This window comes from Alosa pseudoharengus, unplaced genomic scaffold (genome assembly GCF_046254945.1).
Source record: "Alosa pseudoharengus isolate Yale_2024_CS ecotype anadromous, Long Island Sound unplaced genomic scaffold, YU_APseudo_1.1 YU_APseudo_1.1_scf_22, whole genome shotgun sequence".
Lineage (NCBI taxonomy): Eukaryota > Metazoa > Chordata > Actinopteri > Clupeiformes > Clupeidae > Alosa > Alosa pseudoharengus.
Window position 1 is genome coordinate 14,434,980 of NW_027468680.1, and position 17,500 is coordinate 14,452,479.

The 17,500-nt window shown below is 43.5% G+C and overlaps 1 protein-coding gene across 7 annotated transcripts in view; it reads right to left on the reverse strand.

Annotated features, from left to right (window-relative positions):
* map4k5 (mitogen-activated protein kinase kinase kinase kinase 5) overlaps positions 1–17,500 on the reverse strand; it is a 55,458-nt gene that overhangs the window by 15,263 nt on the left and 22,695 nt on the right. For 2 of the 7 annotated variants that reach the window (XM_076300671.1, XM_076300669.1), the window contains exons 5-19: positions 13,513–13,577; positions 13,209–13,264; positions 12,907–12,954; positions 12,074–12,116; positions 11,918–11,990; positions 11,489–11,620; positions 10,835–10,897; positions 10,409–10,490; positions 10,190–10,306; positions 7,966–8,044; positions 6,549–6,611; positions 3,205–3,263; positions 2,726–2,793; positions 797–841; positions 576–618 (exon numbers count right to left, since the gene is read on the reverse strand). In XM_076300671.1, coding sequence (XP_076156786.1) covers positions 576–618; positions 797–841; positions 2,726–2,793; positions 3,205–3,263; positions 6,549–6,611; positions 7,966–8,044; positions 10,190–10,306; positions 10,409–10,490; positions 10,835–10,897; positions 11,489–11,620; positions 11,918–11,990; positions 12,074–12,116; positions 12,907–12,954; positions 13,209–13,264; positions 13,513–13,577 — 1,036 coding nt within the window. Of the gene's footprint in view, positions 1–575; positions 622–796; positions 842–2,725; positions 2,794–3,204; positions 3,264–6,548; positions 6,612–7,965; positions 8,045–10,189; positions 10,307–10,408; positions 10,491–10,834; positions 10,898–11,488; positions 11,621–11,917; positions 11,991–12,073; positions 12,117–12,906; positions 12,955–13,208; positions 13,265–13,512; positions 13,578–17,500 lie in introns of all 7 variants that reach the window. The other 5 variants (XM_076300670.1, XM_076300668.1, XM_076300672.1 and 2 more) reach the window with 4 other exon arrangements.

Here is a 17,500-nt window from a genome sequence, read left to right on the forward strand (position 1 = left end):
GGCTATATGAAATGCCTGATGTTGTCCTCTATTGATTTAAGAATGACCTTAGCAAAAATAATGCCTGTAGAGGCACACCTGCTCCCTGATCTTGGCTTCTAGCTTGTCATGCTTTCGATCAAGACACAACCAGACGTGACCACACACATGACATTGAAAAAAAATAGCACGACAGAGGAATCGACGTCATTTTGACATAACATTGTCGCACATAGTGACCAATGCGTTGAGTATGTAAAAGCCATTATCCTTTGTATAGCTTCTTTGGCAAAACAAATGCCTTATGTCATGCCATTATGTTATGTCATTCATGAATTTGAAAGAAGCAGGTGCAAGGATGGGGATGGGTGAAAAAAGGAGATGGATGGAAGCTGAATGAGAAAAATGGAGGAAAGAAAAGGGCGTTTTGGAAGAAGAAAAGACATGGGGAGAAAAGTCTCAAAGTGGTACCGAGGAGAGCACTGGACAGACACAGAATTAATGAGGTGTTCACACAAGCACTCTCAATCTCGCTTACACAAACAGTGAAACACACACTCACTCTCTCTCTCACACACACTCACACAAACACTTACCTTTGGTGGCAGTGGTGGAGGGGGTCCTTGTTTAAGTGTGTTGCTGCTGGAAGAAACAGAGTTTGAGTACAGACTGGAGGGTAGGAATGAGTCACCTGATTCACCCAACAAAGCACCTCAGTGTAGTATGCAGTCATGTGTTTGAGTGAGTGATTTTACGAACTGTCAAAAGAACAGCTGTGTGTGTGTGTGTGTGTGTGTGTTTAAGCTAAGAGACTCACAGCTCCACATCCTCAAAGGCATCCTCCAGGTGAGTGATGTGACCCCTGTAAAAAGACACCCACACAGGTCAGGCAAAGATGGGGGGAGAGTGAGAGAGAAAGAGAGAGAGAGAGAGAGAAAGAGAGATAGAAAGCCAGAAGGTCCACATAAGAAAGTGAAGAATAATAAAAAATACTGTATGTCTATGGAATGTGATGAGACGACAGGAGTCACTCATCCAAAGCAGGATGAGGTGAGTGGCACACCATGAGGTGAAGCTTTGTGTATACGCAATAATCATAGGCCTATGCACATCAATATAAATGTGCTTATGAGTATATAGGAAGCCTGTTTGTTTATGTGAGAGCATGTTGTGTTCTGTGTGAGCATACAAAACGCATATGTGGAAGTATGCCTGTGGTCTCAGTGACTTGACTGTGTTTGTTTAATCAGATTGTCTCTGAACGATGACTGGCAAATTCAAATGGAGGAAATGCATGATGCCTCTGAGTTAAGTTACACACACACACACACACACACACACACACACACACACACACAACTTTAAGCACCAATACCCAGAGAGCTTCAAAATGTAGAAAATACCACATCTGCCCTGCAGTGGAATCTGTATGTGTGTGTCAGTGAATCCACAGAACAAGTAGACTTTACCACACAAACTCAGGGAAGCCAAGGAATTGGCGAGACAGCCTCCAAGCAAGACTAAAGGCCAAAGGGTCATGGAATTCACACAAAGGTAAAGGGTCAGGGAGTTATGAAAAGGTGAAGGACTCAGGCCTGTCAGAATACCCCAGCAGAGGGGCAGTCTGACAGGTTCCTGCCCCTTAAGGGCAGCTACATTAAAATCCCAAGGTCCTTTCTGCTCCCATCATGATATGTACAGCTGCATAAGTGGCCCCTACAAAGGATCTCTGTGTGTGCTATTGCTACCACTGGAACTGGTGCCACCAAAGCAGTACAGGCCTGTAGGTCTATGGGAGGCTGCTGCTCTCTAGTCTGGTGCAGAGCAATGAGGTATGGAGTGGCAATGAGCAAGGGAGCATCTTGTCATGGTAATGCACACAAATACACAGGCTGTAGCCTAGTCACTGCAACATCTCACACACACACACACACACACACACACACACACACACACACACACACACACACAATATCTACGATGGCCTAGTCCAAGAAGCCACGAACATTCTCATTCGGACACACGGCTAATTTTACCGTATAAACAACTCCTCCTCTACGCTTTTGAGAAGGCTCCTTCAGAGGACAACAGGCCAGAGCAACAACGCAGAGAGCAAGAGGAAGGAGGAAAAGACAAACAGAAAAATGAAGACAAAAACATACAATCATAGCAACAGAAAATAATTTAGTTTAGCCTTTATACATAACTAAAAAAAAAAATAAACAAATCAGACATATGTTAAAACTGTGTGTACTTTGTGCAGTCCTCGACCCTGGCAAAAGATTGTTGACATTTGAAAAACCATGCAAATGTGCCCTCTTTTCTCAGTGATTCTGAAGCACGGTTGTTGTGGATCAGCAGGAATTGTATATAGCTCAATTGGCTCAGTGATTTTTTTTAATATAGTACAGAACAAGGATTGTATAAGAACAGAAGTCAAAGCTTAGCAGACTGTGAGGAGTACTATGCAGAGTTTAGCAAAAAGTTAACTGGATCGAGGAGTGCCCTGATGATATCTGTTTAAACTGTGAACACTGACACCAGTCACACTATTTACGAGCAGAACACAGCAGCATGCACAAAGAGTGAGGGCTGATTAAAGCCCAACTTAAAAGCTATAAAAAGCTTGGGTGAAAAAAAGTGTGTGTGTGTGTTTCCCAGAAGTCTGCCTCCCCTGTTGTGCTCTACAGACAAGGGGAAGCCAGTTGTTTCAGGCGTAACCATAACAACGGTTTCCATAGCTCACCTAGTGGTGATGCTGCCCTCAGCGAACGGGCTCCACGGGGAGGGGAAGTCGTTGTCCCGGCTGACATCCTGCAGGGAGCAGACAAAAATATACTCATGACAAATGCAATCACTTACTCTCTCTCTCTCTCTCTCTCACTCACACACAAAGAGAGGAATACAGACACACTTTAAGGTGGACGCGCGCGCGTGTGTGTGTGTGTGTGTGTGTGTGTGTGTGTGTGTGTGTGTGTGTGTGTGTGCGTACACGTACGCACGCACGCACACGCACACGCACACCACACACACACACACACACACACACACACACACACACACACACACACACACACACACACACACACACACACACACACACACACACACACACACACACACACACACACACACACACACACACACACACACACACACACACACAATCCTCTAACCCAGCAAACACACTCATGCAGGTTATCACCGAGTGTTTATCATTATTACCATCTCTGTGTGGGCTTCCGTCTCCTTCCGTAGCGGCGGCTCAAACTGCACTTTGTCGACTGAAAGAAACAGCAGAGAAAACACCACTAAGACTCCCTGACTCAGAGTCTCTCTGCCTCAGGCCTGTCGGACCCCACCAGGACCAGCTCAATCCATCAAACTGATCCTGGAACAGAGGGGCTAGTTATAGCGAATTTAGTAAGGGTATTAACAGTGCCTGGGTAATGATACACACATATATTACCTGTGTTGATACAACCGATAAGACACCAGTCGGAATGTTAGTACACATGTACACACAAATAATCACACAACATTGACGTTAAGCGTTTAAAACAGGGGTGTCAAACATAAGGCAAGGGGGCCAGATCAGGCCCACCAGCAGGTTTCATGCGGCCCCCCAGATGTTTTAGGTAGAAAGGGGAAATTAGAAAAAAATACCAGTTGTCTTCAACAATGTGTAATAAGCAATATCTCTATGATATGATAAATTGATAACCTAGCACTACAAACCATCCACAGCATGGAAGAAGCGGAAAACTAACATGGAAATAGGGCATTTCAAGAGAGAAAGAGCAGTATATGACAACAGTACATTATTTGTACTTGTTTGCTCATAAGTGATATCATCAAATAACACTCTGATACCCATGCAGAAAATGATAATGACCATGACGGCCCACCACGAGGTCTCGTTCCAACAAATCCGGCCCACTACCTACTGTAATATGAGTTTGACACCCCTGGTTTAAAACATCATCATTATCACAAACACTTAAAAGGACTTTGATAAACATTAAGATGATGTAAGCGTTGTTAGCAGCTCTTGCTAACCACTACCAACATAGGAGTGCATCCCTTGCCTAATACATGTGCTTACACAAAACAGCACACATTCCCACTGAACTCAAACATCAGCCAGAACAAAATGCATGTAACTGATTAGCTGTTAGTGCATTGAAAGCATTTCAGGTAGGGATCGAGTCAGATCATAGCATTTATAGCAAGACTTCACTGGCCAACAACAGACACAGGAACATTAACCAAGACTTGAGAATGTTGCACTGTGAGGACACTAGGGGGCAGCAGAATACAACTTGGCACAGCTCAGCCTTTCCCCCGTCTCTGCTGCTGCTTGGCCATGATGAGTTGCAACGATCACCTCAGGCACCTCAGCTCAGGGCTGTAGTCAAGACCACCTTTGTCGAGTCCAAGTCAAGTCCAAGACCAGGACTAGTCGAGACCAAGTCAAGACCGAGTCCAAAGAGGTTCGAGTCCAAAAAGGTTCGAATCCGAGTCAAGACAGAGTCCAGGATAGGAAAAAAAGTCTTATGCATGACAGTATCAAGACAATCATTTTGGGTTATTATTATTATTATTATTATTATCTAAAAGCAAAAACTGTGTGAACACACCCAGGATTTGTAAGTGTAGCCATTCCCCTTCTCCAATATTATTATAGGGCTGTCAAACGATTAAAAATATATATTTTAATTTGAATTAATCTTCATTAACCGCAATTAAAAAGTTCCTAAAGACTAAAGCTTCTTAAATGGCATATTAAATACAACATAAATCACAAAATTAATGAGTAACCACAAAGGTAAAAGTAAAACACTTTTATATTATTTAAATGATAATACTGACACAGTAATTGTGTTTTAAAGTATTCTTGAGACCGGACTCGAGTACTACAGCCCTGCCTTAGCTAAAACATTTTTTGTCAGCCCCCAAGTAACAAGGTAAGTATTTTAGAGCCCCAGGGCTCTTCTACACAATTGACCTATGAATTCAGAATAGTACTAGAATGTCTCTAAAAGGACTGCAGTGTGTGTGGTGTGTGTGTGTGTATATATATACAGGTTTCTCTTCACCTTTCCAGGAACAGATCAGACGCCTGCATGAGAAACAGGCTGACCCGCTGGTGAATCCTCACTTGTTTCTGAGAACTACGACTATTTTGTGTGTGTGCCTGTGTGAGCCAGTACTCTCAAAACATCCTCTGATCATGCATGCAGAATGCAAACACAAACAGAGATAGATCTAAAGATAGATAGATCTAAAATCCACCAATGATATCAACTCTGCACAAGTTCTTCCACATCACCAAAGATCTATCATTGCCCAAGTGCCTTTGATGGACAGCACGACGAGAAGTTTTAAGTGTGAAGTGACATGATCTGTGTTCTGATTGGTTGAAAAGCACAAGGCAGGCCAAGTAGGACGCAAAGAGGAAACTGATGCCGCTGTGTGTGTGTGTGTGTGTGTGTGCGTGTTTGAAAAGCCAGGGTAGTGATTCTTGGTCCTGAGAGTTTCTGAGGATGTGAAACTAAGTCTCACCTCCTGAGGTGCTGGACTTCACACTAGCGTGTTTTGACAAACATGCAGACACACTGTCTCTCACCCATATCAAAAGCTCAAGGTATCGACCAGAGAAGCCAGCTACATCTGCAACCAGCTGTAACAATGTAATGCATAGTACACACTGGTACACAGACACACACACACACACACCCACACGGAGGAAAGAACACACTCATATGCACACATTTTCTGTATTGTAAACAAGCCAAAATGACACAATTTAACCAGGCCTACAGGAACATACACATGAACATCTCAGTGGAAGTTTCTTTTTCCTTCTCCTGAAGTTTCTTGGGAAATTTTCGGTTGATTAAGAGTGTGTGTGTGTGTGTGTGTGTGTGTGTGTATGTATGTGTGTGTATGTACGTAAGTGTGTGTGTGTGTGTATGCTGGCCAACCGTTCTGGGAGGTGAATAGGGAAGTGAGGCATTTCACTGAAAGACTTGACACTAACACACAGATGGCCCGGACAAGACTGATAAGAGTCCGTGTTCACAGCAGCCAATTGTAATGCGTGCTGGGGAGGGTATAAATGCAGGGGGCAGTCGAGTGCGGTCGTTCAGGACTGGTCAGAGTCAATACCAGTCAATGCCAGAGCAATACATCTACTGCACACCGCTGTTCAGAGTCCAGTCGGTCAGTTTCGCATGCTTATCACAAACCCCCACTCTCACCCTCATGCACATGAGCAGGTACTAAACAGAGCACTTCATCTCTGAAGCTACTCTGTGTGGTGTATTATTATATGCAACAGTATAGGTGTGGTACATGTAGATCTGTAGCCGCATGTATACAATGGAAATGTAGTTATGTGTCTGGGAAACTTTTAGACTTTTAACACCTTAAGTCAAAAATGCTTGTTTGCATTACTGACTGCTGACGTGCTTTGAGGTCTGCAAGTGTGAATGGGTGTCTTTGTGTGTGTGTGTGTGTGTACGTGTGGGTGTGTGCATGTGTGCGTGGTTGTGTGTGTGACTGACCTGAGCCCTCACCGTTGTCTGTTCTTTGAGGGCTTTGTCTCCTTCCTGAGTGTGTCCCATTGGCTGCGTCCAATAGGAGGAATAAAACACACCCCATCAGCATGAGCGCGCACACACGCACACACACATCTGAGATGCTCTACAAATCCTCACTGCAACATCAACAAAGACACTAGACAAAACACTAATGCTGCAGGTCACACCACAAAGCAAAGTGACATTTATCCAAGACAGGAACAAAGCACAGACACACTGGCAGAGATCACCACTAAAACACACACATGAACACACACACACACACACAGCTCCAACACACACACACGTAACAAACACTGCAACTAGCAAACAGCTACAACCAAACACCAGGAACTAGGAGCTAGCCTCATAAGTAACAAAATGGATAGACTGTGACGCACACTTCACAAAGATCACATACACACAGTTCTAGGGTCCATAACACACTACAAAGATGCCTAATCCCTACTCTTGACAGATCTCTCATAGCTGATCATTGCCAGGCACAAATATTGACCAAGATGAAAGGTGTGTGTGTGAGCGAGGAGGCTGAAACTAATGCATGAACAGTTAGTGTGTTCGATGTCAGAAGACTTATGACATCGATACTGGCGACGATAAGGGAGAGACTGTACCTGGAGTGAGTCACTCAAGTCACATGAGAAAGAAAGACAGACACACACACACACACACACACACACACACACACACACACACACACACACACACACACACACACACACACACACACACACACACACACACACACACACACACACACACACCTTGTGGAACCAGTTCTGGTGTGGTACTCTCCAACCCTCATATCCACTTGACTGTTTGTCTACACGGCTCTCTCCTCACAGGGCCACCCTAAGCAGGGCCTCCAGTGCCTTTCTGTCTCCATCTGCACCTACATCCATGAACTATTTCAAGAGAAAATAACCCTCTTCCTTTGCCTTTCAGGGTTCACTTTTCACCAAACACACCTGAAACCTTTACACCTTTATACCCACCTACCATGCTGCATTTTTTACTTGACTACTGTGTGTCATAAGTCTGTGTGTGGGTGGGTGGGTGTGTGTGTGTGTGTGTGTGTGTGTGTGTGTGTGTGTATGAAGCTGTGTGAAGGCTGTGTTTGATGCTGCATGTGAACGAGCCAACACCTGCAGAGGTGCGTGTTTCTGAGGTGCTGCATTTATTTGTCGTTTTCGTACAGTTTCCATTAAAGAGATTTTGGCTAGACAATGACAGACCACCAGATCAGCCTATGAGAGCTGAGTGAGGGGGTTAGTGGGAGGGTGGAAACACCTGCGTTTGACTGATCAAAGATGGCTGATTGACAGGGGTGGGACAACCTGCAGGAGAAATGGGATGACTGACAGCGGGTTTCTCCACTTACAGTTGATCTCCGAGCGAGTCCTCTCTGCTCGAGCGTTCTTATTGGTGGAGCGGATCGTGTGTCTTCCTACAGGAGGGAGCTGAGAAACAGAGAGGGGGAGAGAGTCGGTCACTGACCTTGTTTGAACAACAGAACAGAAAGTGTACTAAAATACCATCCAGCTCATTCGAAAAATTACAAGGTCACGGGGGAGTCTTACTCAATAAGGTAAACAGAGACACACAGAGCAAGCAAAGACAGAGAGAGTGAAAGAACATGCTCTACACAGAAACCACACACAACAACGCATACAGAACCCCGACACACCCACACACGTACACACACACACACGTAAACGTACACACACACACACACGTACACACACACACACACACGCACACACACGTACACACGTACACACACACACACGTACACACACACACACGTACACACACACACACGTACACACACACACACACACGTACACACACACACACACACACACGTACACACACACACGTACACAGAGTAGGTGAGATAATCAGAACAGTGAGAGATATAAGATCAGCCCAGAGAACAAAAGCAGTTGAGGTGAGGATGCCGAATTAATAACTTGACCAAAACCACAGACACCAGGTCAACATGACAATGCGAACAGAACATCCTGTACTTCTCTGGGCAGAACAAGTCTGGTGGAGCTCAGACAGAGTGAGGCCCGGGTGTCTACTATGCACGACTAAGAGTTCCCCGCACACACAGGCCCTTCAGTGGGGACGAGAGAGGAGCCAGCTACAGACAGCCACAGAGTTTACAGTAGAGCCGTTTGTGCTGATGACTGCATGGCCGTGCAAGCACGCACACACACACACACACACACACACAGAGACAGAACAACCCGAAGAGATCTCACAACCAGACACGAGAGAGAGGGAGAGACAGGGAGAGAGAGAAAGAGAGCGAGAAAGAGAGAGAAAAAGAGAGAGAAAAAAAGAGAGAGAAAGAAAGAGAGACAGAGAGAGAAAAGCCAAGACTGGTAACAATGCACAATGGACAAGATAAGAAAAGCTTGAGTCGGAGGATTTCCTCAACTCATCTGTCATTAATCACTCACAAAGGCATAAGAACATGAACACACACACACACACACACACATTTGGGATTTGTGGCTAGGATGTGGAAGCTGATTGCTGGATGGCATCCATCAGAGATTGTGAATCATTTGTTTGGACTGAGCCCTTAACTATCTTTGCCCATATAGAGTAGTATCACGGGGTCAGTGGAGCAGAGACTTGCATGTAGGCCACGTTTTGCAAGGCTAAGTGGGGTTGATGTTCGCTCACAGAAATACAGATGGGAAAAGAGAAATATATACAAGACAGTAGGAAGGGAAAATGATGCTAGCTAACAGTGCAGATTCAAGCAAGCAAAGCAAAACGCTTTCTTCGCTCTCTGTGGGCGTGTCACGATATGTCGAGACCGTGTGACAGACAGAACTATAAAGCTAGTTAGCTAACTAGCCAGCTAGTCAGCTATCCAATTACTTGTCTTTACATCAGAACTGGCATTCCATCAAAGTGAGCTTCTGATTAAATGTATAACGTAGTAGCAACAGCAGCAACCCCTTACAAGGCCCTCCAAGTTCATCTTTTAATCAAATTAATTAACTGATCAAACGACACAGTCTTGCACCTGCCTCAACCGTCAATTTCATTTTCATGATATTCAGCTTTCCCTAACTTTCTTCGCCAGCTTTGCCAAACTTGCTGTTCTGCCTGTCGCCTGTCTCCAACTGAAAATGAGCGGAACAAAGAACTTTGCTTCGCTCTCATGTATCTGCACTCATGTAAGCCAGGCTCTACAAAGTGAAGCAAATCACACACCCAAACACCTACTTTGATGCATGCATTCATGTCCGCACACATACAGACAGATAGATAGACACACACGCAGACAGACAGACAGACAGCTGAATATGGAAATATCTGTCTACAAGATAAAAAAGGGTCTGTTACTATGAATAGCCGAGCATTGATCATTAAAGAATCATCTACAGTCGACATGAACTGAGATGGAGAAGAGCAGAGCAGAGAGGCACTTGGCAAGTGTGGACTGTTTCTACAGAAAGGAGAACAGGGGGAAAATCTACCAGAGTCACTTTCAACTCACAGTGCAATTGAACAGGTAGTGATAGAACAAACTGAATTTGATTAAACTAGGTTTGAGTACAGATTGTGTGTGTGTGTACCTCCAGGTCGTCATCTTCTGGCTCGCAGTACTGGGGATGGCTGTCAGGGTTGTTCACTTTATCCAGCAGCTCCACTGCCAGGTTCTTTGACAGACCTGTCTGTGCTACAAACATGTGCTGCAAACACACACACACACACACACCATTGTCAGTATTTGTTGTTTGCTGTTTGCTGTGATTGATAAGATTGTGTGAGTGCATTTGTAAATACACACTTACTGAGAGTAACTTTTCTGCTGTTGGCCTCTTCTTAGGATTCTTGGTGAGCGACACTTTCACAAAGTTATGGAAGGTGTTTGACCTGAAGAGGAGGGTCTCAATTTATTTATTGTTCAACTGATTAGTGTGTGTGTGTGTGTGTGTGTGTGTGTGTGTTGGGCCAGAATGAATGAATGAATATGTTTCTATGCAGGCAGTTATTTTGTTTTATAGATATCAATGTGTCAAGATTTCAGTGTGTGTGTGTGTGTGTGTATGTTCGTAATGGTGAAGGTATATTTAAGTACATTTGAGAGGGCACAACATGAGTCTGTGTGTGTGTGTGTGTGTGTGTGTTTCCGGAGTTGTTTCGGCAGCAGGCACTGTTTAGCACCTGCATTCATCATGTTCCACAGGCTCATTAGGGCTAATGCATGGCACACTCACCACTTGGTCTTGTCTTTTAACTTCGGAGGCTGGAAACTACTCTTCGACATTAAGAACAAAGCCCTGAGAAAACACACATCAGAGAAGATACACACATCAGTTCAGTCTCTCTCTCTGTCTCACACATACACACACACACACACACTTCTTTTCATCACGGGAAGTGAGATCACACACACATACACAAACCAGCTTTAATAAGAGCATAACAATTGACGCTCCATTCTGTGGTTATGTGCAGGGCCAGCTTTAGTAAACAGGAAGTGCATGAGGATTCTAGAACAGAGCTGAAGTGTGTGTGTGAGTGTGTTCATGCATACATGCGTGTGTGTGTGTGTGTGTGTGTGTGTGTGTGTGTGTGTGTGTGTGTGTGTGTGTGTGTGTGTGTGTGTGTGTGTGTGTGTGTGTGGCAGAGTGTTCATGCCTCTGGTAAAGGCCAGTGCAAGCTACATGTTTTTGTCGACGTCTGTATTTAAAAAGGTTGTGGTTGGATGTTGTGTGTGGTGGAGTCCCTTAAGTGGTCTGTGTGTGCTCACACAGTATGTGCATGCTTGCACTTGAGTGTGCACGTGAGTGAGTGAGTGAGTGTGCAAGTGTGTGAGTGCGAGTGAGCGTGTATGGTGGGTGTGTGTGTGTGGGTGTGTGTGTGTTCACCTCATAGGATGCAGATCAAACATGGGAGGCTGAAGTTCTGCAAGCTCTATTGAAGTGATGCCCACTGCCCAGATATCACACAGCTGGTTATAGCCCCCGTTTTTCTCCACTGCTGCCACCTCTGGAGCCATCCTGCAAACACATACAAATATATTTGGTTTGTGTATGTAGGCCTATGCAAAAAAACATCTATGGGTCAAATACGCACACATATACAAGGCACTCAACATACATGACATACTCAACATCCTGTACACACACAAAAAACAAGACCCCCCCCCCCACACACACACAGTTATTTTCTCAAGACCTCTCCTATGCCTCTGTGCTTCATAATATCTTTCTAAATGTGGATAGGATTTGTAGAACATTAACAGAGCGAGAAGGAAAAACACACAAACAGAGACACTGACATGCTCACACACTTACCAGTATGGCGTGCCGATAAAAGATTTCCTTTTGGCAATGGTTGCTGTTATTTTGGCAGCAACTCCAAAGTCAGCTGCAACGATAAAATGAGAATAAAAATCATACAAATGCACACAGGTACAGGCGCGCACGCACACACAGTTTAACGTTACTCACCCAATTTGATATCACCATGGTCTGTTAGCAGAATATTTGCACCCTGCAAAGTACACAAACACAAATCAAATTGGGCACTACACACACGCACATACACAATACACAATACACATACACAAAGTAACACACAACCACCTCTGTTTCACTTGGAACAAGGGCCTATTTCCCATAGTTTGTGACTGTCTTGGTCTGTATACTAGAATTCTCCTGCCGATAACACAGTGTCTTCAAAGAGCAGACATTCTCCTACTTGGCTCATCAGGACCAGCAAATTCAGATATCCTGCCTGACGCTATACTCTAGCTATGCATCCAGTTAGCTTGGCGAGTACAGTAAGCATAGCTTTCTTTTGCTGACCTGAAATGGTGGTGCCATTGCCACCAAACCCAAATCTTCCCACAAGCTGATAACAGCAATACTTTGTAACACTGTTGCCTTATGGTATGAGGTTTGAGGTATATAAGTGTGCGTCGGCGCGTGTGTGTGTGTGTGTGTGTGATTGACAGCTGGTTGTAAGAGCTTCCTGTGGCCGTAGACAGAAGGAAACCGGAAGAGAGCGCGCTGGCAGAGATAGAGCAACACTGACCAACCCTGATAAAACACACACACACACAGATGGTGCTCCACCCAAAAACCCTCAACCTTGACCAACATAACCTTTTCTCAACATACTCTCCACACATGAATACAACACTATGTGAGATGAAGGGAGGAGGGAGGGGGAGAGAAAGATAGAGAGAGAGAAAGAGAACGAGGGAGAGAGAGAGCAGGAGGAAGCGAGAATGTGTGTAGCGTATGTGTGTTTGTGTGTGTATATGACTGTGGTGCTGTACCTTTATGTCTCTGTGCATCTTGCCTTTGGTGTGGAGATAGCCGAGGCCCTGGTGACACACATAAATATATATCATACTGAACAAAGAATACTCAACGAGACAATATATCCCAGCGCAAACCATGAATGGACAGATGTACTTGCAGTCATGAATGTCACAAAATACTACCGACAGCCAGGCAAATGTGTGCAAGTATTTGTGTGTTAAGACAACAATATATGTTGGGTCGTATGTGTAGGAAAGGTTTACGAGTGTGTATGACAGAGTGCCCTGTGTACATGAATGTGCAGATGTACTATTACCTGTATGGTCTCTCTGCAGACATATGCTATCTGGAGTTCTGAGAGGGGGCCAGTCACTGTCCAAACATATATAAACAACAAAAATGAACACACACACACACACACACGCACGCACACACACGCTCTACAGTGTTACAAGCCACTGGATACATATAAACACGCATGATTCTTACAGCACCCACAGTGCTGAAACATATCACAGTCCTGTGCACACACACACATACACACATAAACATAGAGAAATGTCTTCTACTGAAGAGGAGGATGTAATGATGTGATGTTGTAGTCTCTATGAAGACAGTACCGTTGTAAATGTCCTGTAAGGATCCTCCTCCACAGTACTCCATGCAGATCCACAGCTTCTCTCGGCTAACAGGGGAGAGAAGCGGTCACAGTCGATATTAATAACCCATCAAGGTCACTGCTCACAGTGAGCATTAGGGCTGTAACGATACAACCTCACGATTCGGTTTGTATCACGACTTTTGACCCACGGTTTGATACGAACCTCGGTTTTTCTTTTTTTTTTTTTACATTTTATTTAATAACATTTCAATAGCTATACTATAGGCCTAACAAATCTATATTATTTTATATCCTGATATAAAGACAGATATACTGAATGGCTGATATTTATGACAGCACACTTTATGCAGATTAGCCTATAGCCTAGGCCTACTATTTCTATTACAACTCTACATCTTTAATTCAGCTGCCTGACTGAAGCCTGGAGATACTGTAAACAAAGTACCATAGTTGCCTAGCTTATCATAGTCTACTGACTGGACTGTTCAGTTTCCCCATGTGTGTTTTAGTTTCAAGGTAAAACTTGTTCTCCTTGGGACAGGCCCTTTTGGGAAACATTGGTATTGAGATGATCAGTCAACTTGAATGCAAGAGTTTTAAACAAATATGTGCAGCATGCTAATGATGCTAAGCAGATTTAATAGTAATTTAGCTAGTTGTCTTCTATGCGTTCTTACTTTCACGATTATGAATGTTTTATTTGGATTGTTTTTTGGATTGTTTTAGTTGGACACATAGTCTACAATGAAAGCAACGAGAGGTATGAAATTATGATTTATTTATTTATTTGGACAACGTAGGCTACCGGTAAGTAAAGGGGGAGATGTGTGTTGCTTATGCGGCCGCATAAGCTGCAAAGCACTGCGTGAAACACTGAAAAAGGTGTGTCGCGGTTTTGCCTTTTCACACCGCGACACAGTTTTGTGGATATTAGTGTCGCGATTTCGGTTTCGAATCGCATATCGTTACAGCCCTAGTGAGCATTAGGGATGTAACGGTATGAAAATTTAACCTCACGGTTATAGTGACCAAAATTATCACGGTTTTCGGTATTATCACGGTATTTTTAAAAGTGTGTTCAATATGTTCAGAAAGCACTGATAGGCCTACACAAGCGATTATTATTTCACAAGCTGAAATAGTTTCAAAAAGTGTCCCGTTCAGTTTTTCATGTTAAATTGGCTATGTGCTTATTGCTTAACTTACCCTACCATGACTTGGAGGTTGCTATTACTGTTATTTGGATCCAATGAGTGAGACCAGGCTTGGAATTTCACCATTCTGGGGGCAAGGCCACTTGGCCTTCAGTTGGGCATGTTTGGTGGAGGGCACAAAGGCCACATAGGCTATAAAAAATCTCAAAGTTGTATAGCCTATTCACTGCAGTAGACCTGCATCACTGTATGAAACATTACAAAAACATGAAACATGACATATTATATAGAACTGCAAATCATCTGAACATCTAATATTTACAGATATCTAGGCTATATTTAACATTTATTTTATATTTGGCCTGTTATGAAATCATGTATTGAACAATTTAAGCACAGTTCAGCTTTAAGAAACTCAAATAGCCTAGATGCATGCTTAGCATTTTGTGATCTACTTTCACAAACTCTTAGTCAGCTGTCCTCTGATTTACCGATATATAGGCGATATTTGTAACATTTATTTTGTATTTGGCCCGTTATGAAATCATGTGGAACAATTTAAACACATTGTAAAACTTAAAGCCCAAATTTGGAGACATCCATGCATGTAGAAATGTACTGCAAATTCAAAAGTGGATTACTCTGGAACGGTTAACTGTACAGGGGACTGCTTTACACCTTTATGTTCGGTAAGGTCTGCTGTTTGTTCTGATATATGGTTTGTCATGTGTTAAACGAAAGGTTCGTGAAGTATTGCACCGAGAGGAATGGGTAGGGAGATGGACGAAAACCTTCAGTAGAATTTATGATTAAATTTAATTATATTATTTACGTTTCTCGCGAACCGTTCACCACAGCAATTCGCGGCTAACATAGTTTAAAAGCTGAGAAAAAGCTCTTTCATGTGATACTTGCGATGTCTGTGTGATGAGTAGGCTACTTCTCGAGTAGTTCAACTGAGAAGAATAGGTGAATTTAGACGCATTTTCTTTCTTGCGCTGTCACTTTCTCCACTGCGTAAAATAAATTAATTTGCGCTGTGAATGCTAAGATTATTTTGACAGGCCATAGGCTAAATAAAATTCGCTATTAGTAGGATGCAAAGCAGAATATTGAAAGAAGGGCACCAAGGGCACCGTGGCCTGTAAACCTCTGATTTTCAAAGGGACATCACGGCCAACGCAAGGGGCAAAAACGTGGCCGCCGTGAAATTCCTACCCTGAGTGAGACCAAAGTAAGTGTTCGAAATAAAACTTTAGGCTACTGTGTTCTTCTGATAACGTGAGTGGAATGGATTTAATGTGCACGCGAACATAAAAAGACGCAGAGTGCAAATGATACAGTGCAAGTTTTGCGGTGAAAATGTTCCGCCTTTTAAAATCAGGTGTAGCCTAATCCAATTCGCAGTTAAAACCATCAATTAGACAACAGAATCCGTACCAATTTTGCTTCATTGTACCAGGCCTACTGTATGTCAAAAGCAGGCTCGGATGAAGCTGGGAAGGATTAAACACACGGTTTCAACACCGTGATAATCAACCGTGATAATTATGATATTTCAAAAGAAAACGGTAATTGTTATCGTCAACATTTTTATCACGGTTTATCATTATACCGGTAATCGTTACATCCCTAGTGAGCATTCATTCCATCTGACCCCATTCTGTGCAGCTTCATTACCTCCATTTCAGAAACGTATTTGTGTGCACTCACTGTGGGTGCAATGGATCACTGTTTTCATGGTTCGGCTTGGCCTAACAGAACACAGAACAGAACCCAGCACTGAGAGGGCTTCCTGTCCCTTAAGCCTCATTTGATTTAATGGCATCATACTTTTAGCTCACAGAGGCCAAGCTGTGAGAAAGTCAACCCTGAATCACCTTTTACTTCCAAGGTTCTTTGAGAAAAGGCCTATCCTCCAGATTAACCATAACAGAGCACTAATCATGAGAAAATTCATGAAAAAATTCAGAAAGATTCAGGCTCTCAAATGCAACACTTTTCTGTTGAGATACATGCATGGCCATGATGAAAATGTGCCGGTGTTTCCCAACCTTCCTATTTATTCTTATAAATCTGGTTTAATTCAATCATTCAATGCGGTTTACAAATTTGTGAATAATACATATTCAATTTAATAATGCATTTAACATTTCATAAGTGACAACCAAGGCTGCATACTGCTGTAAGACTCTAACAAGGAGGCTACACCGGGGCACATAACCGAAGAGTTCCGTTCGTGTTGCGTCTGCTGCAACAATTACTTTCCACTGTAATCAACGAAACTGGCTACACCAGACCTGATGGCGGCTTTTGGAAAAAATCTAGAAAGTCTTCTAAAACAAATTTTATGCTACGCGAAACAGAACGCTTCAGGTACTGGGGTGTAGCGCCCCTGTAACTCCCCAGGCTGATGAACTGTGATCAGTTCTGATCCTCCTCGCCTCACCCCCGTCGCACAGAGATGAGGGCCTGCAGCTTCACTGCTACTGTAAATGGAGTTTTCCCGCACCCGTACTGTTTCCCATGCATGCCTCCACCACCTGCCTCCTGTGTCTCCCACACTGCTTTCCCACAGTGGTTGTGATTTGTAAAATGATTTCTCTGTCATGTTTGCTTTCATTTTGACGCTCTCAGTGCAAGTGGTTTGATGGTTTCAGTCTCATAGAGAAATAGGTTGGCCTTAAAAACAAACAAAACAAAAATAAAATATCAGGAATTCAGGATTTCCGATTCCTACAGAATCATGGGGTGCCTGTGTGCCTTCCTTACAGGATTCAGGCCTTTCTCTTTTCTGCACATATCTTGGTATCTGAGGAGCCGTGGTGTGTC